Source organism: Anabrus simplex, chromosome 3, assembly GCF_040414725.1.
Source record: "Anabrus simplex isolate iqAnaSimp1 chromosome 3, ASM4041472v1, whole genome shotgun sequence".
Lineage (NCBI taxonomy): Eukaryota > Metazoa > Arthropoda > Insecta > Orthoptera > Tettigoniidae > Anabrus > Anabrus simplex.
The window spans coordinates 148,993,298-149,012,387 of record NC_090267.1 but is presented as its reverse complement, the minus strand read 5'-3'; the positions used below and the strand labels follow the sequence as shown (position 1 = coordinate 149,012,387).

General features: G+C 39.9%; 1 protein-coding gene across 3 annotated transcripts in view; it reads left to right on the top strand.

The window, feature by feature from the left end:
• Dolk (Dolichol kinase) overlaps positions 1–19,090 on the top strand; it is a 188,672-nt gene that overhangs the window by 109,133 nt on the left and 60,449 nt on the right. For 2 of the 3 annotated variants that reach the window (XM_067142776.2, XM_067142774.2), the window contains exons 6-7: positions 7,008–7,272; positions 7,360–7,437. In XM_067142776.2, coding sequence (XP_066998877.2) covers positions 7,008–7,272; positions 7,360–7,437 — 343 coding nt within the window. The remainder of the gene's footprint in view (positions 1–7,007; positions 7,273–7,359; positions 7,438–19,090) is intronic. The other variant, XM_067142775.2, reaches the window with a different exon arrangement.

Genomic DNA, 19,090 nt, shown 5'->3' with positions numbered 1-19,090 from the left:
ATGACTGCACGCGGTCAATATGATTCAGATTAGTGGGTGAAGAGGTAGACCAAATGGGAGGCGCGAATTCAATAATCGGTAGGATGCAAGATACATAGTAGGCTCGGAGGGCGTGGATATCGGTGATGTCAGAAAATCTATACAACAAACCGAGAAGTGACATTGCTCGCGCGGTTATCTTTTGTATATGGGGGACAAATAACAATTTACTGTCAAACATCACTCCTAAGTCATTTTGTTCTGCTAGAGTTGGGAACGGGTTACCGTGGAGGGAGTATTTACTGAGAATAGGGGATTTACGAAGCGTGATCGAAATAGAGGAACACTTGGCAGGATTAGGCTTAAGACGCCATGTGGAGCACCATTCAGAGAGTGAATTAAGCCCACTCTGTAAGGAGTTTACGTCAGATAAAGAATCGATTTGTTTGAATATTTTACAGTCATCTGCAAATAGTAGAATTTCACAAGAAACGGAGGATATAGAATTAATGAGATCGTCAATAAATAAGACAAAAAGAAGCGGACCTAGGACACTGCCCTGTGGGACGCCAGAATGTACCATAACAAGAGTCGAACTGAACCCATCAAGAACCACACGCTGAGTTCTGGTATTGAGGAAGCTCTGCAGGAGAGTTAGCAAGCGACCATGGATATTAAATCGTTCTGAGAGTTTATAGGAAAGAAGTGCGTGGTCTACGGTATCAAAAGCCTTAGCAATATCAATGTAGCACACGTCCAGTTGAGAACCGGCGTTAAGAGCAGATGTTGCACGATGGAGAAGAACAGCCAGATTAGTTAGGCAGGAGCTACCAGGAAGAAAACCATGCTGCTGGGACGATATATAAGGAAGTGTGAAGGAAAGAAGGCGCTGGTGGATAATCTTTTCACAGATGAGCGACAGAGTGGGTAATATAGAAATCGGACGATAGTTTCTGACATCAGACCGCTTTCCACTTTTAAAAACCGGAGTGATGTTAGCGATTTTCCAGTCGTCAGGAAAGTAGCCGGCTAAGAAGCAACGGTTAAATATAACAGCAATAGGATGGGCAAGAGTCGTAGCGGTATTCTTAAGGAAGACAGGACTGAGACCATCCGGACCAGTAGGTTTATTTTCTGGGAGGGAGGAAAGTAACGAATAGACTTCTGACTCAGAGGTGGAAAGATTACTGAGACTATGAGAAGGAACAGAATCAATAGACGGAAAATCTGGGAACTGAACAGATGCAACAAAATTAGACGCAAAGTAATCGTTGAAAATTTCTGGTCTATTACTACCACTGGCTAAATTATCACCCCAAGTCACTGTGTCTGGCACACGCTTTGTATTTTTCCTGCTGTTTATCAGAGACCAGAATCTTTTACTATTACTTCTCACTTCTAGGCAGGCAGAGTTTATGTAGTCCTGGTAATCCCGTTTTAGAAGCTGTTTATGGTGTTTGCGAAGGTCAGAAAAAGTTTTATAGCTGTCTTCAGAAGGTGACCTTTTTCAGTCTTTCCAGGCTTTCGTTTTATTAATTTCTGCAATTTTGGTGTCACTTTTCTTCCAAGGTGGGGATCTGGCGGATGTTTTACGAGTGGGAACAAGGTCACGGATCACAGCACGAGTCCAATCATAGAACAGGTCCACTGCTTCTTGCACTTCACCCACTTGCAGCAAGTGCCAGGGTAGAAGAGAGAGGGTGTGATTGACAGCCTGCCAATCAACCTTTCGCCACAAGGGTACACAGTTCCTGGTAAAGGGTCGATGACATTTCGGGGGGCGGGGAGGGGCAACAGAGAATGTTGCCTCTACAGACTTGTGGTTCGATTTAAAAATATTTCGTCCCACAGAAATAACAGAAGGCTCAACGGAGCAGAGCAGGTAGTCAAGAAGACTATCCCCGCAGGTGTTCTCAAGGACGTACTGTTGGAGGCCTAGGCCCGTAATATAATGGTCGAGATACCACTTGTCAAGGCTATTAGAAGGGACACCATGAGCAGGGGAATTCCAAGAAATAGAGAGGTTAAAGTCGCCTAATATAATTACATTAGGATTCAGATTAATGGCTTTCATTACAGAAGAGAGAAAATTTTCAGAATAATTGAGGGTTGGTCGAGGTGGCCTGTAAAAACAAGCAAATAGATATTTGAAATGCTGAAATTTCACTTCTACCCAAATGGCTTCGGAGTCACTACTTAAATCAGTACATTGGTTAGCATGCCATTTGGATTTAACGGCCAGAAGAACTCCCCCGCCCCGAGATCCACGGTCCGTTCTGAAAATGGAAAACTCTTTGGAAAGAGGGATTTCCGTGTCTGAAACAAAGTCAGTTAACCAACTTTCAGAGAAGGCGACAATATCGAAAGAAGATAGTTCTTGTAGGTAGAGCTCACAGTCAGTAATTTTGTTTTTAAGAGAGCAGATATTCTGATGGTAAACTGAGATCGCACTGTCCGCCGCGGGTCCCGGGTTTATCTCCACATCACCAGCTAACAGTAGGAATGTCAACAACAAACTTAAAGTAGACCGAGAAGAAAACCGAGATAATTTACTGGAGGCTGGAACCGAAGCTGGTGCTACAAGAATGCATGGGAGGTTTGCAGTCGGCAGTGAAGGAAAATGAAACTGACGAACGGCAGTCAACCAGTTTCCAACCTGAAGTATATTCAGTCTTGAAACGGCGAGTCGTATACTTCCGGCAAGGGAGGCTTGGGTACGCCAGCAGCCGCCGTAGCACGTGGAATAAAAACAAAGCCGTTTATATTGAACAGACTTACTTCCGAGCATTTCACAACACATGGAATCACTGGCTGTATCATCTAGATGAACATCACTATATTCTTTTGCGCACACTACTTGTTTTGACACTAAAACTCCTAAAAGAACACAGAGGAAAAACAAACAGTTACTCTCACTCGCCGCCAGTCTTCAATGACCCCATTGAAAATAAAATTGGACCATATATCTCCTTTATGTCAGTATAGAAGTTTTGCAGGTCATGGGCATCAGGTAGTCTTTGCAGTTCTTCAGCTTTTTGTTGCCACCAGTTATTCTTGATTTCCCTAATTTGTGCCTGACATTTTCCTTTAAGTTCCAAGAAATGTAATTTCTTTATTATTTTCATCAAAACCAGTCTTGTCTTTATTTCCTCACAAAACAAATCGTTTCCTCAGCTGACTTAGTTATGACCTTCTGAAGCGTGGCCCACTCCTGATTTGTACTATCATTGCTAACTAGATGACTAGCCAGTTTGAAATTGCATTTCTGTAATCTGTAGCAATGGATTCAATTTTAAGTTTAGAAATATTGAATTTCTTTCTGGGCAGGTTGTGGTTGGATCTTTTTAGTTTGCGACAGATTGAGATTCTCAACAGGCAAAAAAGGAGCTTATGATCTGTTCAGCAGTCATCGAAAAGACGTCTTTTTTATCACATTGCCTGGTGATTATATAGTCAAGGATGTGCCAGTGCTTTGAGCGAGGATGCATCCAAGTGCTCATGTAGCGATTAAGCAGGCGGAAGTGAGTATTAGAAATAAAAAGTTCATGTTCAGCACATAAACCAAGGAGCAGTAGACCATTGGCATTACAGTTGCCAAGTCCATTACTTCCCATCACATTACCCCATAATTGGTAAATCTTTACCAACTCTGGTGTTGAAATCACCAAGTAGTAAGAGCTTGTCTCTTGGTGATACTTTGGTGATGGTAGTGCTCAGCAGGTTGTAGAAATGGTCTTTAAATTCTACATCAGCATCCAAGGTGGGAGTATATCTTGAAATGAGTGTCATAGATTTGGCACCAGGGAGTGGGATTCGGAGAGTCATAATTCTTTCACAGACAGCGATTGGAGTTAGCTGATAATAATTCACCAATGTGCTCTTCACAGCGAATCCAACACCATGAAAGTGGTTTTCTCCCGCATCTTTTACCTTCCAGAGGATTATATAACCTGAACTGAACTGAACTCTGTAAGTTTACCTTCACTGGACAGTCTGGTTTCACTTAAGGCAGCAATATCAATGTTCATTCGTCCAAGCTCATGTGTGACAAGCGCTGTTCTTCTCTCAGGTCTATTATTGTCTTTCAAATCAAGTAAGGTTCGAACATTCCATGTTCCTATAATCAAAGTTTTTTTAATCTTCGTTTTTCGACCGCATAAGGGGTGACCCGCTGGGTATGGTCTCCCAGCCAGCTGAGTGTGGCTACCAATGTTCAGCCCACATTTTCTAGGGCCTTCCCCATTTAGGGTGGGCAGTGATGATCCTAAATAGGCTTGCTCAAACACAGATGCAGGACCGAATTCCTGAGTAGTCACGGGGTCTCAGAAAGACGACCATCACACATCTGCTGCCAACGTGCAGGTCCAAACTAGAGGCTTCCTGTTTCACCGAAAACCTGCCTCCACCATCTTTATCCCATTGCTGTTGGACTTGAGTTGAAGGGCATGACAGCCACAAACGGGATTTTTTTTTAAGGTGGATCGCAGCTTGCAAGGAGGTGACCCACACATTATGATCTCGGAACTATACCCTGCGGTAAAAACGAAATGTGACATGCAGGTTCTAGTACCACAACTGCAACAGACTACCGCAGACTTGAAATACCATTGAGTTGCGCCTTCACAGCCAGTTTATCTGGCATGACCTCATCCACCTCCACGACCGTTGAGAAACACAAAAAAGGAGGTTCCTCCATCCGTTTTGCCGTTGGGCCAAAAACAGAGATGATGGGTTCCTGTGTCATCTCCTACACTGAGGGGACCATCATCCCCACCCAAAGGGGCTCATCCCCCCAAAGCCTTTGGCCCCTATGGGGGTTGAGTTATTTACCACCGCTCGACACTCGGCATTAGCAGTTTTTATCGCTGGTTGCCAAGCCAGCTAACCCTCCTCCTTTCCCATTCCAGAGTTGGTACCAGACAATGGTGGAATTATAACTGTTATATGTTACATGTGCCTTTGCTGGCAGGACCTAGTGTTTACAGTGCACTATGTCTTCTGGTATAGGCTAGAGCAATTTTGTCACTTTCGTTGATCTGTCTCAGCTTTATCCTTGGCTTTGACAATATGAAAATGACTGAGGTATGAGTGATGCTAGTAATGCCATTCCTTCTGCAGCCATTCCCTGCTATAAATGGTGTGAAAACATTGCTCATAGGGTCGGTTGGTGCATGCATTTCAGTGGGCTTGGCAGACTGATGTGTAATAGCAACTTCTGGCTCAGTGAGGAAAGCAACAGGAAACTACCTCACTCCTCATTTCCCTAGTATGCCTCTTCAGTGATGCTTAGGCCATCTATGACAGCTGATAGCGGAGCTGCTGAGGATCCAACCAGCCTTCGGGCTGAGGACTAAACATACGCATATGTTACATGAAAATATGCAAGAGAAACAAACATAAATGATTCTTGTGGTGCTGACAGGAATGTAATTAAATTAAGCAGACCTCTCAAGACATAAAGAGCCCTTTCCTGATCCTTTGAGCTATATTATTTATTGTATGGCTATTAGTGCCAGGAGTGTCTGCGGACATTTTCAGCTCACCTGGTACAGGTCTTTCTATTTCTTGCCCATAGATGACCTGCACGTTTGGGTGTGAGATTATGAAAATGTGAAGGGAGAGGATGAAACCCAGTGTCAACACATAGCCTACTCCTGTCTTATATTGCCAAGGGGTTTGTTCAAGGCTTAACATCCCATTCTGTAAGACAAATCACCACCAACAGTGTCTTTATGCCCTCACGCCATATGAACATTTCCGAGAGGTTGGGAATTGAATTCAGGCTTTAGACATGCAATCTAGTAATTAGAAATTGTATACCACCATCATTCCTATCTTGCCAACCACTATTCTTGTGGTGATTTTTTTTTTTTTTCCCCGCCAATGCGACTCGATCTGGCAAACCACGGTGTCATACTTGAGACTTGATCTTTAAGATTATGGCCACCAGGTGGGCTTCTCTAGAGCTAATTTCCCAGTGTGTTCATTCCATGTAAAGGTTTTCATTCCTAACAATTATACATCACTTTGGTGGATTGCAACTTCCCCACTACTGATAAAATTCATTTCATATTCATGAGAGCAAAAGGGAAGAATTTTCAAATAGCACTGAATCACATTAGTATATTGCTGTTCACGTCAAACATGCATTGAATGTGTGCTAATTATTTATTCAAATAGGTGAATTCCATACTTCCAGTTTGAAAAGTAAAATATTTGTCAAAACTCAAAACGCATTGTAGCTCAACTGCCACTTACCACAGTAGTAATTTTTGTGCATGTCTGTCTGTTCAATAATTTTACATTCTTTCAGTTGCCTGTAGTTACTGTTTGTGTAATGCCAAAGTTCTTGATTCTATTAAATTGTCAGAGAAAAAAAAACTGTTCTGGTTAAAACCGGATTTATTGGGCTGTCATTTGAAAGTTTCTGTATTTTGAGGAATATGGAATCATCAGAACTATAAAGCATTCATATTTTCAAAGACTGTTGTGACATGGTTGGAAAAACTACAGGATGTTGGCTTCAGTTTTTTTTTTTTTTTTTTGCTAGGGGCTTTACATCGCACCGACACAGGTAGGTCTTATGGCGACGATGGGATAGGAAAGGCCTAGGAGTTGGAAGGAAGCGGCCGTGGCCTTAATTAAGGTACAGCCCCAGCATTTGCCTGGTGTGAAAATGGGAAACCACGGAAAACCATTTTCAGGGCTGCCGATAGTGGGATTCGAACCTACTATCTCCCGGATGCAAGCTCACAGCTGCGCGCCTCTACACGCACGGCCAACTCGCCCGGTGCTTCAGTTATTAGAATACATCAAACCAAGTGTCTTATCTAAACCTAATACATTGGCGACCTAGTCAGTGCCCCCAACTAGTTCAGAGACAACTGATCTGGAACCACATTTTACTTGCACAAGGGTGGTCAGTATTAGATAGGATTAGGATAAATGATTTCTAGATATGTATTTGCTCTACTTAATATCCAAGATAGCAGTGAATTTTAAAATACTTCCTATAAATGTTGTTTCAGTTGTTAAGGATTTTAAACATACCTCCGTTAGCACCAGTGCTACAAGATGGGTTTGCTGTGTATGCTGATGAGAAGGATGCAGGCAACTTGGCTCTCACTCCTATCTACTTGCTGGCAGGTTGCTCAATGCCGATTTGGCTTCATCCTTTAGGCTGTTTGTCTATTGATTTCTTGCTGCCCTTACTTAGTGGTGTGCTTTCCATTGGTGTTGGTGACACAATGGCTAGTACAGCTGGAACATATATGGGATATCATAAATGGCCAGGTGAGTTTGTGTTATGTATGCTTCCTTCTTATGAAATTTTTTTCAGTAGGCTGATGATTGTTGAGTTAAATTATATTTTTTATGCAGGTTCTCGGAAGTCAGTAGAAGGAACATTTGCTTGTATGGCTGGCCAGATGGTAATTATTGTATTTTTAATCTCCTTAGGTAAGTAATAATTCATACTGACCAAATATACTTTACTGAAAGTTTTAGACAGCTCTAACCACCCTTCTGAACTGCGAAAGATTTTACTGTATTTTGCTTCAATACCAGATGTTTTATCTACATCTGGTGCTTATTTTCTGCAAGCTCCAGTTCACCATCATGGTCTAGGGCCGTGGTTCTGAAAAATGCTGAACATTTTTTAAACTTTGCTGATGTGGTTGGGTAATTTAGGTAAGAATAAATTAAACACACAATTAACACAAAAGTGTTCTAAATATATAATAAACAATTGCACCATTGAACATTGAGAGCCTCCATGGCTCAGGCGGCAGCGCATCGGCCTCTCACCGCTGGGTTCCGTGGTTCAAATTCTGGTCATTCCATGTGAGATTTGTGCTGCAGAAAGCGGAGGCGGGACATGTTTTTCTCTGGGTACTCCGGTTTTCCCTGTCATATTTCATTCCAGCAGCACCAATATAATTTAATTTCATCTGTCATTCATTAATCATTGCCCCAGAGGAGTGCGACAGGCTTCGGCAGCTGGCACAATTCCTATCCTCGCCGCTAGATGGGGGCTTTATTCATTCCATTCCTGACCTGGTGGAATGACTGGAAACAGGCTGTGGATTTTCATTTTCATCATTGAACATATTGAACTAGCCATAATTAGCAGATTGGATACAGCTGTTGGTCAGTGTTCATATCCTCAAATCTGGGAATCAAAGTGGATACAGCCATAAACATTTTGTTTTCCTCATCAATTTTCACTCAGTACTTCCTCTTTATCTTAGCAACTATCTAAAACGTAACTTCACTTAAATGAGAATTTGCAGGTGGAATTAACATTTGCTAAGCTGTACTAGAAGGAGATAGGCCTACTGGTATTCATATTTCTTTTTTGACATCCAAAATTCTTAATTCCATGGTGCTGAATGTTGCTTTCAATATTGTTGCAAGATATCACAATAAGATTCTCATCTTATCAACATTATAATTTCAAAATTGTTTCTTAAATGAGGTGACGAGTTGTAGTTCTTGTAAAACATATTTCATATTGCAAGAGAACTTCACTTCATTGGAGATTTATTGATATCGTGTCAGAAGCAGAGTTAGATATATAAAGATGTACAAAAAATGTCTATAGAAAAGAAATAAAAATAAACTGTGCACCAAAGGTTCATATTGTGGTGCACCAGAAATTAGCAACGTCGAATGCGTTCCTTGTCACCTCTAGCGGCTTTTTCTCAGTACATGTGGCAGGACAAAGATGACATTCTAGCAGATGGGCAGTAGTCTGCACTTCACCATAGCCACACAAGACATAATCCACCGAATATCCCCTACTTGTGCAAATTGGTCTTGTACCTAGTAACACCCGAGTGCAGCCTATTTAGAGATCTCCAAGTCATCCAGTACTCCATAAATCCAGCTGGTAATTCTTCACGAGGTGTTTTCCATCATGAAGTAATGAATATTTACCTTTCACAACCACATTGTACGTGAAAGACTTCCAACTTATTATGAATCATAAATGATCTACATTTAGAGCTCTCATCCATGTGGCCGATTCCCTATGAATTGTTTACCTAAATATTTTCAAAGAACTTGGAAATTTATCGAACATTTCCCTTGATAATTTATTCCAGTCCCTTACTCCTCATCCTGTAAACGAATATTTGCCCCAATTTGCCCTCCTGAATTCCAACTTTATCTTCGTATTGTGATCTTTTCTACTTTTAAAAGCTCCGCTCGAGCTTATTCGTCTACTGATGTTATTCCACGCTATCTCTCACTGACAGCTCGAAACATACCACATATTTAACAAATTTCATTATATTGGTCTGTATTGATTTAACTTAATTAAGAACACTAATTTAGTTCACTAGTCCACTTAATCACCTCACTTTACAACTGAAAATACATTTATTCTTGAATTATTTATGTGTAATTTGGTACAGGTTTCGATTGCCTAGTAGACAAAGAATTCTGAACATCAGTTATATTATATTTCCATCTGAGGCCTCGTTTAGTTTTGAAAGCAATTCCAAATTATTCAGAAGCTGACTTGCTGGGCCTATCACTTCCAAAGATTTTTCTATTGGGGTTATCTCCCTTAGCGTTTAATAGTCCCCTATCAACCTGCAAGGCAGAAGGTCCTGAGTCAGATCTCGGGGATCAGATATTTATGTATGTATGTATGTAGTTATATCATATCTTTAAAATCATATGGTAAATGCTAGTTCTATATATCAGTCATAATAGTTATACAAACAATTTCTCAAAATAGCAACAAAACCCTTAACACTAGCCATAGATTCTCAATAAAATATCTAATTAAAACACTGTAATGTCCCTGTCCAATGACTTAATACTAAAAAGTACATGTCCTTTCAAGGATATTTAAAAGCATGTTTGTACAAGTAGCTTTCTTGTGGTTCTGTTCTATCACTTTCTTGAAATAATTTTAAAAGTACTCTTGTCAATACAGATAACACAAGAATACACGCCAGATTCTAAACAGTGCCTGTGCAAAATTACAACAGTTGCAGATATCATGGTCTTGCACTGCAGGTAAATGAACTCTCCTTCAATTTCCAGTGTAAAACCGATGCATCTGCAGATGACGCTGTTTTGCATTACAATGTAAAACAAATATATTTTACTTCAAGGACCCAGTAATATAAATTTAGTAATCTTTGCATTTTGAATTGAAGATCACACTAAAATACATCAATTAGTGTACCAAAAAAAATTGAAAAATGTGCATTTATCGTGGTTTTGCACTGGCGCGGCGATGTATCTTTTGTTAAGTATACCTTTAGGTACTTTTTCCAGTCCACTCTATTTGCCTTCCCATTCTTTAAGTTGTACTAAGTTACAAGGAGGGCTTGATGACCTAGATATTAGGCCCCTTTAAACAACAATTGTCATCATTGTCATCATCAACATCATCAATTATAAGGAACTTAACTTTGTGACAATTTGAACATGATTGCTTTGCAGCTGGGTTACAGGAAGGAGGTTATAATGAAGTTATTTTCATTCTTATGTTGAATTGTTGACTAACAGCATAATGGAGATTGATCTTCCCAAGAAGATCTGATCATATAAATATGTAGGGTGGTTAAGACAATAGTGATGGCAAGGTGGTTCTTTAGGATGGGTTCCAAATGGAGAGGAAAGTAATGGATTTGAAGCAAAATTTTAGCTGGTATAAAAAGGGACTTATTATTAACAGCAAATGCTGTTCAGCTTCCCCTATCAGAGGTTGGACCAAGCTCGGTAGTTGTAGTCACTTAAGTGCGGCCAGTATACAGTATTCGGCAGATAGTGGATTCGAACTCCACTGCCAGCAGCCCTGAAGATGGTTTTTCATTGTTTCGTATTAAGGCCATGGCAGCTTCCTTCCCACTCCAGGCTCTTTCCTCCCATCGTCGCCATAAGACCTATCTGTATCAGTGCAACATAAAGCAATTTGAAAAAAAAAAAAAAAGGAAGACAGAGGTTGCCTGGTAGACAAAAATTCTGAACATCAGTTATAATATATCTTAAAAATCAGATTGTAAAGGCTATTTCTATATGTCATTCATGATTTTTCAGAATAGCAAGAAAACTCTAAACAACTACCAAGGCCACTGTGTTCGTAGGTTGATTGTATAGTCTAAATTACATTTATACTATATACTAAGTGAAAGAGGACATAGGAACAAGAGGAGTCAGCTGGGATGTCGTCTTGAGAGAAGAGTGGTACATGGACAGACAGAAGTGGAGAGAGCTCGTAAACCACACCCGGGCAACTGGAGTGAAAAACTGATGATGATGACGTGCATGCAAGCATACATACATACATACGTGTGTCATATCAGTGTTTATATCATTATTGGTTATATGTATGCTTATGTCTTCCAATTGGAGCATGGCTGAAGATGACCCAATATATATGGGGCGAAACTAGTCCCAGTGTTATAAGACAAACTAATAGTATTGAATAGGTGGACCCTTCCTACCCTTTGATAGTACGTACGTACGTTCCTACATACAGTACATATACATAAGTACATACACATATACATAAGTACATACATGATATATCCGACTCCATTATGCCTGGTTAAACCCTAGTTGATAGACACAAAACTCTTCATGTAACAAATTTCATGATCATAATAATTTCGTGTGGCTATTTCTAGTCAAGTGCACCCCTTGTGAGGCAGACCCTCCGATGAGGGTGGGTGACATCTGCCATGTGTAGGTATCTGTGTGTTATTGTGATGGAGGATAGTTTTGTGTGTGGTGTGAGTTGCAGGGATGGTAGGGACAGCACAAACACCCAGCCCCCAGGCCATTGGAATTAACCAATGAAGGTTAAAATCTCCGACCTGGCTAGGAATCGAACCCGGGACCCTCTGAACTGAAGACCAATACGCTGACCATTCAGCCAACAAGTCGGACAGTTTCATGATTGAAAACCTATATCAACGAATAAGTAATATACCTCTCTCAAAAATAAGGTATGCAGTATTATAAAACTCTTCTTCATAAGGGCCGTTGTGATTATGAACAGGTTAGCAAGTACATCATCAGCCAGGTGTGAGATTTTCATACACTGGTGGAAAATTATATCCCAACACCAAGAAGACATTAGTTTAGAGGAATACAAGTTAGGCTAAGCAATTGTCTAGGTATTGTTTGATTAAAGTTTCCAGGTCACAGGTTCAAGTGTGCACGAGAAGATACTTGACATTATGGTACATTAATAACTGCAACGTAAATAACTGAAACTCTATTTATTAGAATATATTTGACTTGTGTACAGGAATATTACAGTATTTCCGTTTTATTGTCCATTGTTTGGTGCACCTGTTTAATTGGTGCATTCCACCGTTCTAATTAATTAATTGTGTGATATGTAATTATTGCGTCGTGGCTGAGATGAATGCTATTGGTCCCTTGGAAAATCAATACTGACGCGCATGTGCTGAACACGTCTTCTTCACTGAGTGTATGTTCCTTCCTGCATACATTGTCTGTCTGGGATCCATGATGGATATGTGCACACTTGCGTCCAAGAGTTAAATTAATAAACTTCATTGTTTGTCCAAATTGAACCAAGATTACTACTTTTTATTATAATTTTTGGGTCCACCTTATTCAATACATAAAAATTGTTGAGTATATATAATTACAACATATATTTTTCAATCAGTACTAGTTTCGATGCCCCACTGCGTCATCATCAGCTGATAGAAGTTTGTAGAAAAATTGACAATCATATAAGTTAATCAACGTCAAATTCATCACAATTTAAAACCATATTAACAACAATGAAATTGTGTTAAAAATATACTATCTCTAAGTTCATATTTTCAACAAGTCGAAGACTTGCGAATCTTATGCCATAATCTGATAAAAACATATGCAAACTGGTTTGCTCACTTATGATATAAAGTGGATTTAAATGAACAACAAATTATAAAATAGAATAGTCTTGAAACACTATGTGCTGAATTTATCGCACTTCTTAAAACATCACGTAGTATCGTAGTAGAAATAATTCAATAAAAACTACAGTGTCCCTTAAATGGAGCAATCCTAGTGAGTTGGAAACGAACACTAAGTCCTTTGAGATGTTATGAGGAACAATGTCCTGTAATAACAAGAATGTTATAAAGTATCATTTCACCGATGAGGCAAGATATGAAATTGTGTCTTATAATGTAATTGTTTTTACGTGACTCACCTCAAAAGGTCGCTGACTACGCGAAGCGCAGTGAAGCACAGCAAGCAGTGTTGTGATAAAAATCAAGTGTCCAAGGTGGGTTGGGATTGAAAAGGGGAAGTAGGGGAGAGTGGAAGGAGCAACTGAGGAACGGCAATTTGGTGGAGCTCTGGAGGGCGTGGTCGTAAGAAGCAACTAGCAAAGCTATTACGCATAATACAAAACACCGAACTATACCGGGACTTGTACGTTTTTAAAAAACGCAATAAGGAAATCAAATAAAATATTTGATTTTTCAGAAATCTCATTTAAATTAAGGTTTGGATTTAAATACTATTCCAGGTGTATATAGCAACACTCCATAACAACCAGCAAACTTCCTTTTCCTAAATTCTCCAAGACCTCAATGTCATGTTCTATAGATGTCAATTTGTGCTTTAAATCGTGCATATGCTGGCCTACTGCGGAAAACCTTTTATATTTTATGACATTAGTATGTTCTGTATATCTAATTTTAAAGTTTCGTCCTTCGTGCACCCACAGTCGTTACAGATTGAGTCGTTACGTCTAAATCTATACACACCTAATTTGGAATATGGTTTCGATCTATTGACTGAGGCTGGATTATGCAATACATCAGTATTATTGTCGGTACAAAACGAAACCCTGACATTATGGTTCTTGAAAATATTAGTAAACCTAATATATCCTTGTTATAAGTAAATATTGTGAACGCCTTTTGATTAGGTTTGTCTTTGAGCAAAGTGGTTTGTAAATGGTACCTAAACTTGTTGACGATACGTTCAATAAAGCATTCACTAAAACCATTAGCCTTAGCCATTGAACGGGTTAAGTTCTTTATTCAAATTAGCCTTTGTCATGGGGATCCTAAAAGCCCGTTCTACTAAACTATTGTATGTAGAGTTTTTTGATCCTGTGGGTGCTCTGAGTCCTGTCTAATAGTAACTGCCATTTGTGTGGGCTCTCTAAAAATACTGTAAGCAAAAGAAGAGTCTGATCTGTTGATTTTTAAGTCTAGAAAATTAATTGATTTATTACTTTCTGATTCCAAAATAAATGTTATCTGTGGGTCAATGTTATTAAACACATCGAGAGTAGCCGTTGTGTCCCTGACATGTTCGTCTAAAATTACAAGAATCAAGAATCTTTATTTGCCATTGACCATATACAATGAAATAGGCTTCGTCAACTGATAATAATTTAGTACTGGGCCGATGACCTTCGATGTTAGGCCCCTTTAAACAACAAGCATAATTTAGTACTTAATATTACTAAGGCTAAATGAACATACACCTTTTCTTAAAACTTAATACTAACATTATGCGTTTCTAAGAATTCAGAGGTATTATAAAATGGATTTTCTACTAACCAATCATACATTTTTCTTTTAAACTTACTTAAAGGAGTGGAGGGGTTGCCTGGCCGAGGCGGTAAAGGCATGCTCGGTTTGCCCGGAAGGACGTGGGTTCGAATCCCCATCAGGAATCAGATCAACAATTAGATGTATGGCTTTTCAGGCGTTTGCTCTATTAACCAGTGTTTCGTCTTAGGTCTGACACTAGACTCTCCAGAGTGGGATGTGTCAGACCCTACCCACTGACGCTGGGTGCATGCAGGTGAACTTATCAGAAGCCTATTTATGAGGCACAGTCTGATAACTGCATACGGGAGATAAATCTCCACTATGGAAGTAATGCCCGCCTAGCAATTCGGAATGGAAATTCTAAGTTCCCATGGAGGGAATTAGATATTTATCAGACTGTGCCTCATAAATGGGCTTCTGATAAGTTCACCTGCATGCTCCCAGCGTCAGTGGGTAGGGTCTGACACTGAGGTGAGAGAAGAAGTTTCCTATCATACTGAGGTGAGATTGCTCTGTTATCTTACTGTTCTGAGGGGCCCGATTATCAATATAGTGGTAGTGAGGGTGTTCAGGAATAATACAGATACCCTCAGCTATCGTCGTAGGTACATACGAAGCAGAGATAAAATAGTATACAATATTAGTTGATAGCTCAAAGATATACGTGGTAGAAGAAGCAACACGATATAATAATCATAATAATAAGAATAATAATTTACAGCAGAATTTGTGCAGTGAAAAGGAATAGGACCAAAAGAAGGTGACAGGAACAAGAAAATCTCGAATTTAACAAAGCAAACAGGATATATATTTAACAGATAATAAAAATAGTAAATATTTTTCAACAAGTTTAGTAAATCGCAGACAAGAGTTTGCTAGACTGAAATATATAGAGGAAACCTTGAAAGACAAGGAAAATGTGCCACATTTACAATATAAAACATCAAAACCGTATGAATAAGTATAAAGGGTACAATGAAGAATAATATAAGTCGATATAGAGGAAACAAGCTGAAAGAAAAAGTGAAAAGAAGGAAAAAGGATAAAAATGAAGTAGGGATTGAACAGGGAAAGGGATTCTCTTCGCCGGGTGAAGTTACGCTGCAGAATGTGTTAAATAAGCATTATACCAAAAGGTAACGATGGTCCAAGGAAATAGATATTGTGATTTCAAAATTCCATTGTCCATAGTACAGTTCGTGTTTGAAAGGTTGTAGTCGAAATAATGTCTTGCATATATATTTGATGCCGTAATAAGCTGGCCAAAGTAAAGTTCAAGTGGGGCAGATGGCCCAATGAAGAATTTAATGTCCAAATAACATTATGATAAAACTTGCTCACCGGATAACCTGAAGAAAATAACAGTCCAGATGGTAAATGACAATATTGAACGTAGGGCTGCTTCTACCACTCCGTAACGAAGCCAGACTCAATATTTTGAGCGGTGGAGCGAGATTATATAATCGTACAGAAACATCGAGAAGAATAGAGCAGTTGAAAACCAGCATTTTCCAGAAACGTCATAATCACGTGTCCAGTAGAGGTTAGCGCAAGCACACACACAGGTAGAGGAGGCGGTGCGTGGAGAAGAAGATGACGTCAGGATCACGTGATGAACAGAGTAGGCAGGCGACAGGTGAGCATAGCAGAAGAGTGAATGAAGCAGTGGCGGCGTGATCGGCGAAAACCAGCATGCGAAGGTAGGATGTATACGTAGCGGTAGCGAAGATCGTAACAACACATCCCACTCTGAAGAGTCTAGTGTCAGACCTAAAACGAAACGCTGGTTAATAGAGCAAACGCCTGAAAAGCCATACATCTAATTGTTGATCTTGTTTTTTGATATGCTCTATTGGTGGAAAAATATCTAATTCCCTCCATGGGAACTTAGAATTCCCATCCCCATCAGGAAGTCGTAAAATTTTAGAAACGAGATTTCCACTTCCGGAGGTGCATATGGCCCTGAGATTCACTCAGCCTACACCAAAAATGAGTACCAGGTTAATTCCTGGGGGTAAAGGCGGCCGGGCATAGAGCTAACCACTCTACCTCATCACGTGCCGCGGTTAACAATGGTGAAAGCCTTTACCTTCCACTCCTCCAAGGGCCTTCATGGCCTGTACGGAGGTGACTTTTGTCTAAAGAAGTGGACCGTGCAGAATGTGGTAATTTATTAAATAATCTTAAACAACTGATTTTCTGCAACATACATACATACATACATTATCATTATAGACTGTTATGCCTTTCAGCGTTCAGTCTGCAAGCCTCTGAGAATTTACTAAACGTCGCCACAATCCTCGATTTGCAACTAGTGTTGTGGCCTCATTTAGTTCTATACCTCTTATCTTTAAATCGTTAGGAACCGAGTCTAACCATCGTCGTCTTGGTCTCCCTCTACATCTCTTTCCCTTCATAACAGAGTCCATTATTCTCCTAGGTAACCTATCCTCCTCCATTCGCCTCACATGACCCCACCACGAAGCCGGTTTATGCATACAGCTTCATCCATCGAGTTCATTCCTAAATTAGCCTTTATCTCCTCATTCCGAGTACCATCCTGCCATTGTTCCCACCTGTTTGTACCAACAATCATTCTTGCTACTTTCATGTCTGTTACTTCTAACTTGTGAATAAGATATCCTGAGTCCACCCAGCTTTCGCTCCCGTAAAGCAAAGTTGGTCTGAAAACAGACAGATGTAAAGATAGTTTCGTCTGGGAGCTGACTTCCTTCTTACAGAATACTGCTGACCGCAACTGCGAGCTCACTGCATTAGCTTTACGACACCTTGATTCAATCTCACTTACTATATTACCATCCTGGGAGAACACACAACCTAAATACTTGAAATTATTGACCTGTTCTAGCTTTGTATCACCAATCTGACATTCAATTCTGTTGAATTTCTTACCTACTGACATCAATTTAGTCTTCGAGAGGCTAATTTTCATACCATACTCATTGCACCTATTTTCAAGTTCCAAGATATTACACTGAAGGCTTTCGGCACAGTCTGCCATTAAGACCAAGTCGTCAGCATAGGCCAAACTGCTTACTACATATCCACCTAACTGAATCCCTCCCTGCCATTTTATACCTTTCAGCAGATGATCCATGTAAACTACGAACAGCAAAGGTGAAAGATTACAGCCTTGTCTAATTCCTGTAAGTACCCTGAACCAAGAACTCATTCTACCATCAATTCTCACTGAAGCCCAATTGTCAACATAAATGCCTTTGATTGATTTTAATAATCTACCTTTAATTACATAGTCCCCCAGTATGGCGAACATCTTTTCCCTCGGTACCCTGTCATATGCTTTCTCTAGATCTACGAAACATAAACACAACTGCCTATTCCTCTCGTAGCATTTTTCAATTACCTGGCGCATACTGAAAATCTGATCCTGACAGCCTCTCTGTGGTCTGAAACCACACTGGTTTTCATCCAACTTCCTCTCAACGACTGATCGTACCCTCCCTTCCAAGATGCCAGTGAATACTTTGCCTGGTATACTAATCAATGAGATACCTTGATAGTTGTTGCAATCCTTCCTGTTCCCTTGCTTATAGATAGGTGCATTTACTGCTTTTGTCCAATCTGAAGGTACCTTACCAACACTCCACGCTAATTTTACTACTCTATAAAGCCATTTCATCCCTGCCTTCCCACTATACTTCACCATTTCAGGTCTAATTTCATCTATTCCTGCTGCCTTATGACAATGGAGTTTATTTACTATCCTTTCCACTTCCTCAAGCATAATTTCACCAACATCATTTTCCTCCTCCCCATGAGCTTGGCTGTTTGCAACACCACCATGATGATTTCCTTTTACATTGAGAAGATGTTCAAAATATTCCCTCCATCTCTCCAGTGATTCCCTGGGATCTATTATGAGTTCACCTGAATTACTCAAAACACTGTTCATTTCCTTTTTCCCTCCCTTCCTAAGATTCTTTATTACTGTCCAGAAATGTTTCCCTGCTGCTTGACCTTGCCTTTCCAGGTTATTACCAAAATCTTCCCATGACTTCTTTTTGGATTCAACAACTATTTGTTTCGCTCTGTTTCTTTCATCTACGTACCGATCCCTGTCTGCCTCGGCCCTTGTTTGGAGCCATTTCTGATAAGCCTTATTTTTACGTTTACAGGCTGCTCTCACTTCATCATTCCACCAAGATGTTCACTTTTTCCCATCTTTACACACAGTTGTTCCTAGGCATTCCCTTGCTGTTTCTACTACAGCATCCCTGTATGCCACCCATTCACTTTTTACATCCTGAACCTGCTTACTGTCTACTGTTCGAAACTTCTCACTAATCATATCCATGTACTTCTGTCTAATTTCCTCGTCCTAGAGATTTTCTTCCCTTATTCGTTTGCAGACAGATTTCACTTTCTCTACCCTAGGCCTAGAGATACTTAGTTCGCTACAGATCAGATTAGTGGTCTGTATCATCGAAAAATCTGCGAAAAACTCGTACATTTCTAACAGATTTCCTGAATTCAAAGTCTGTTAAGATATAGTCTATTATGGATCTGGT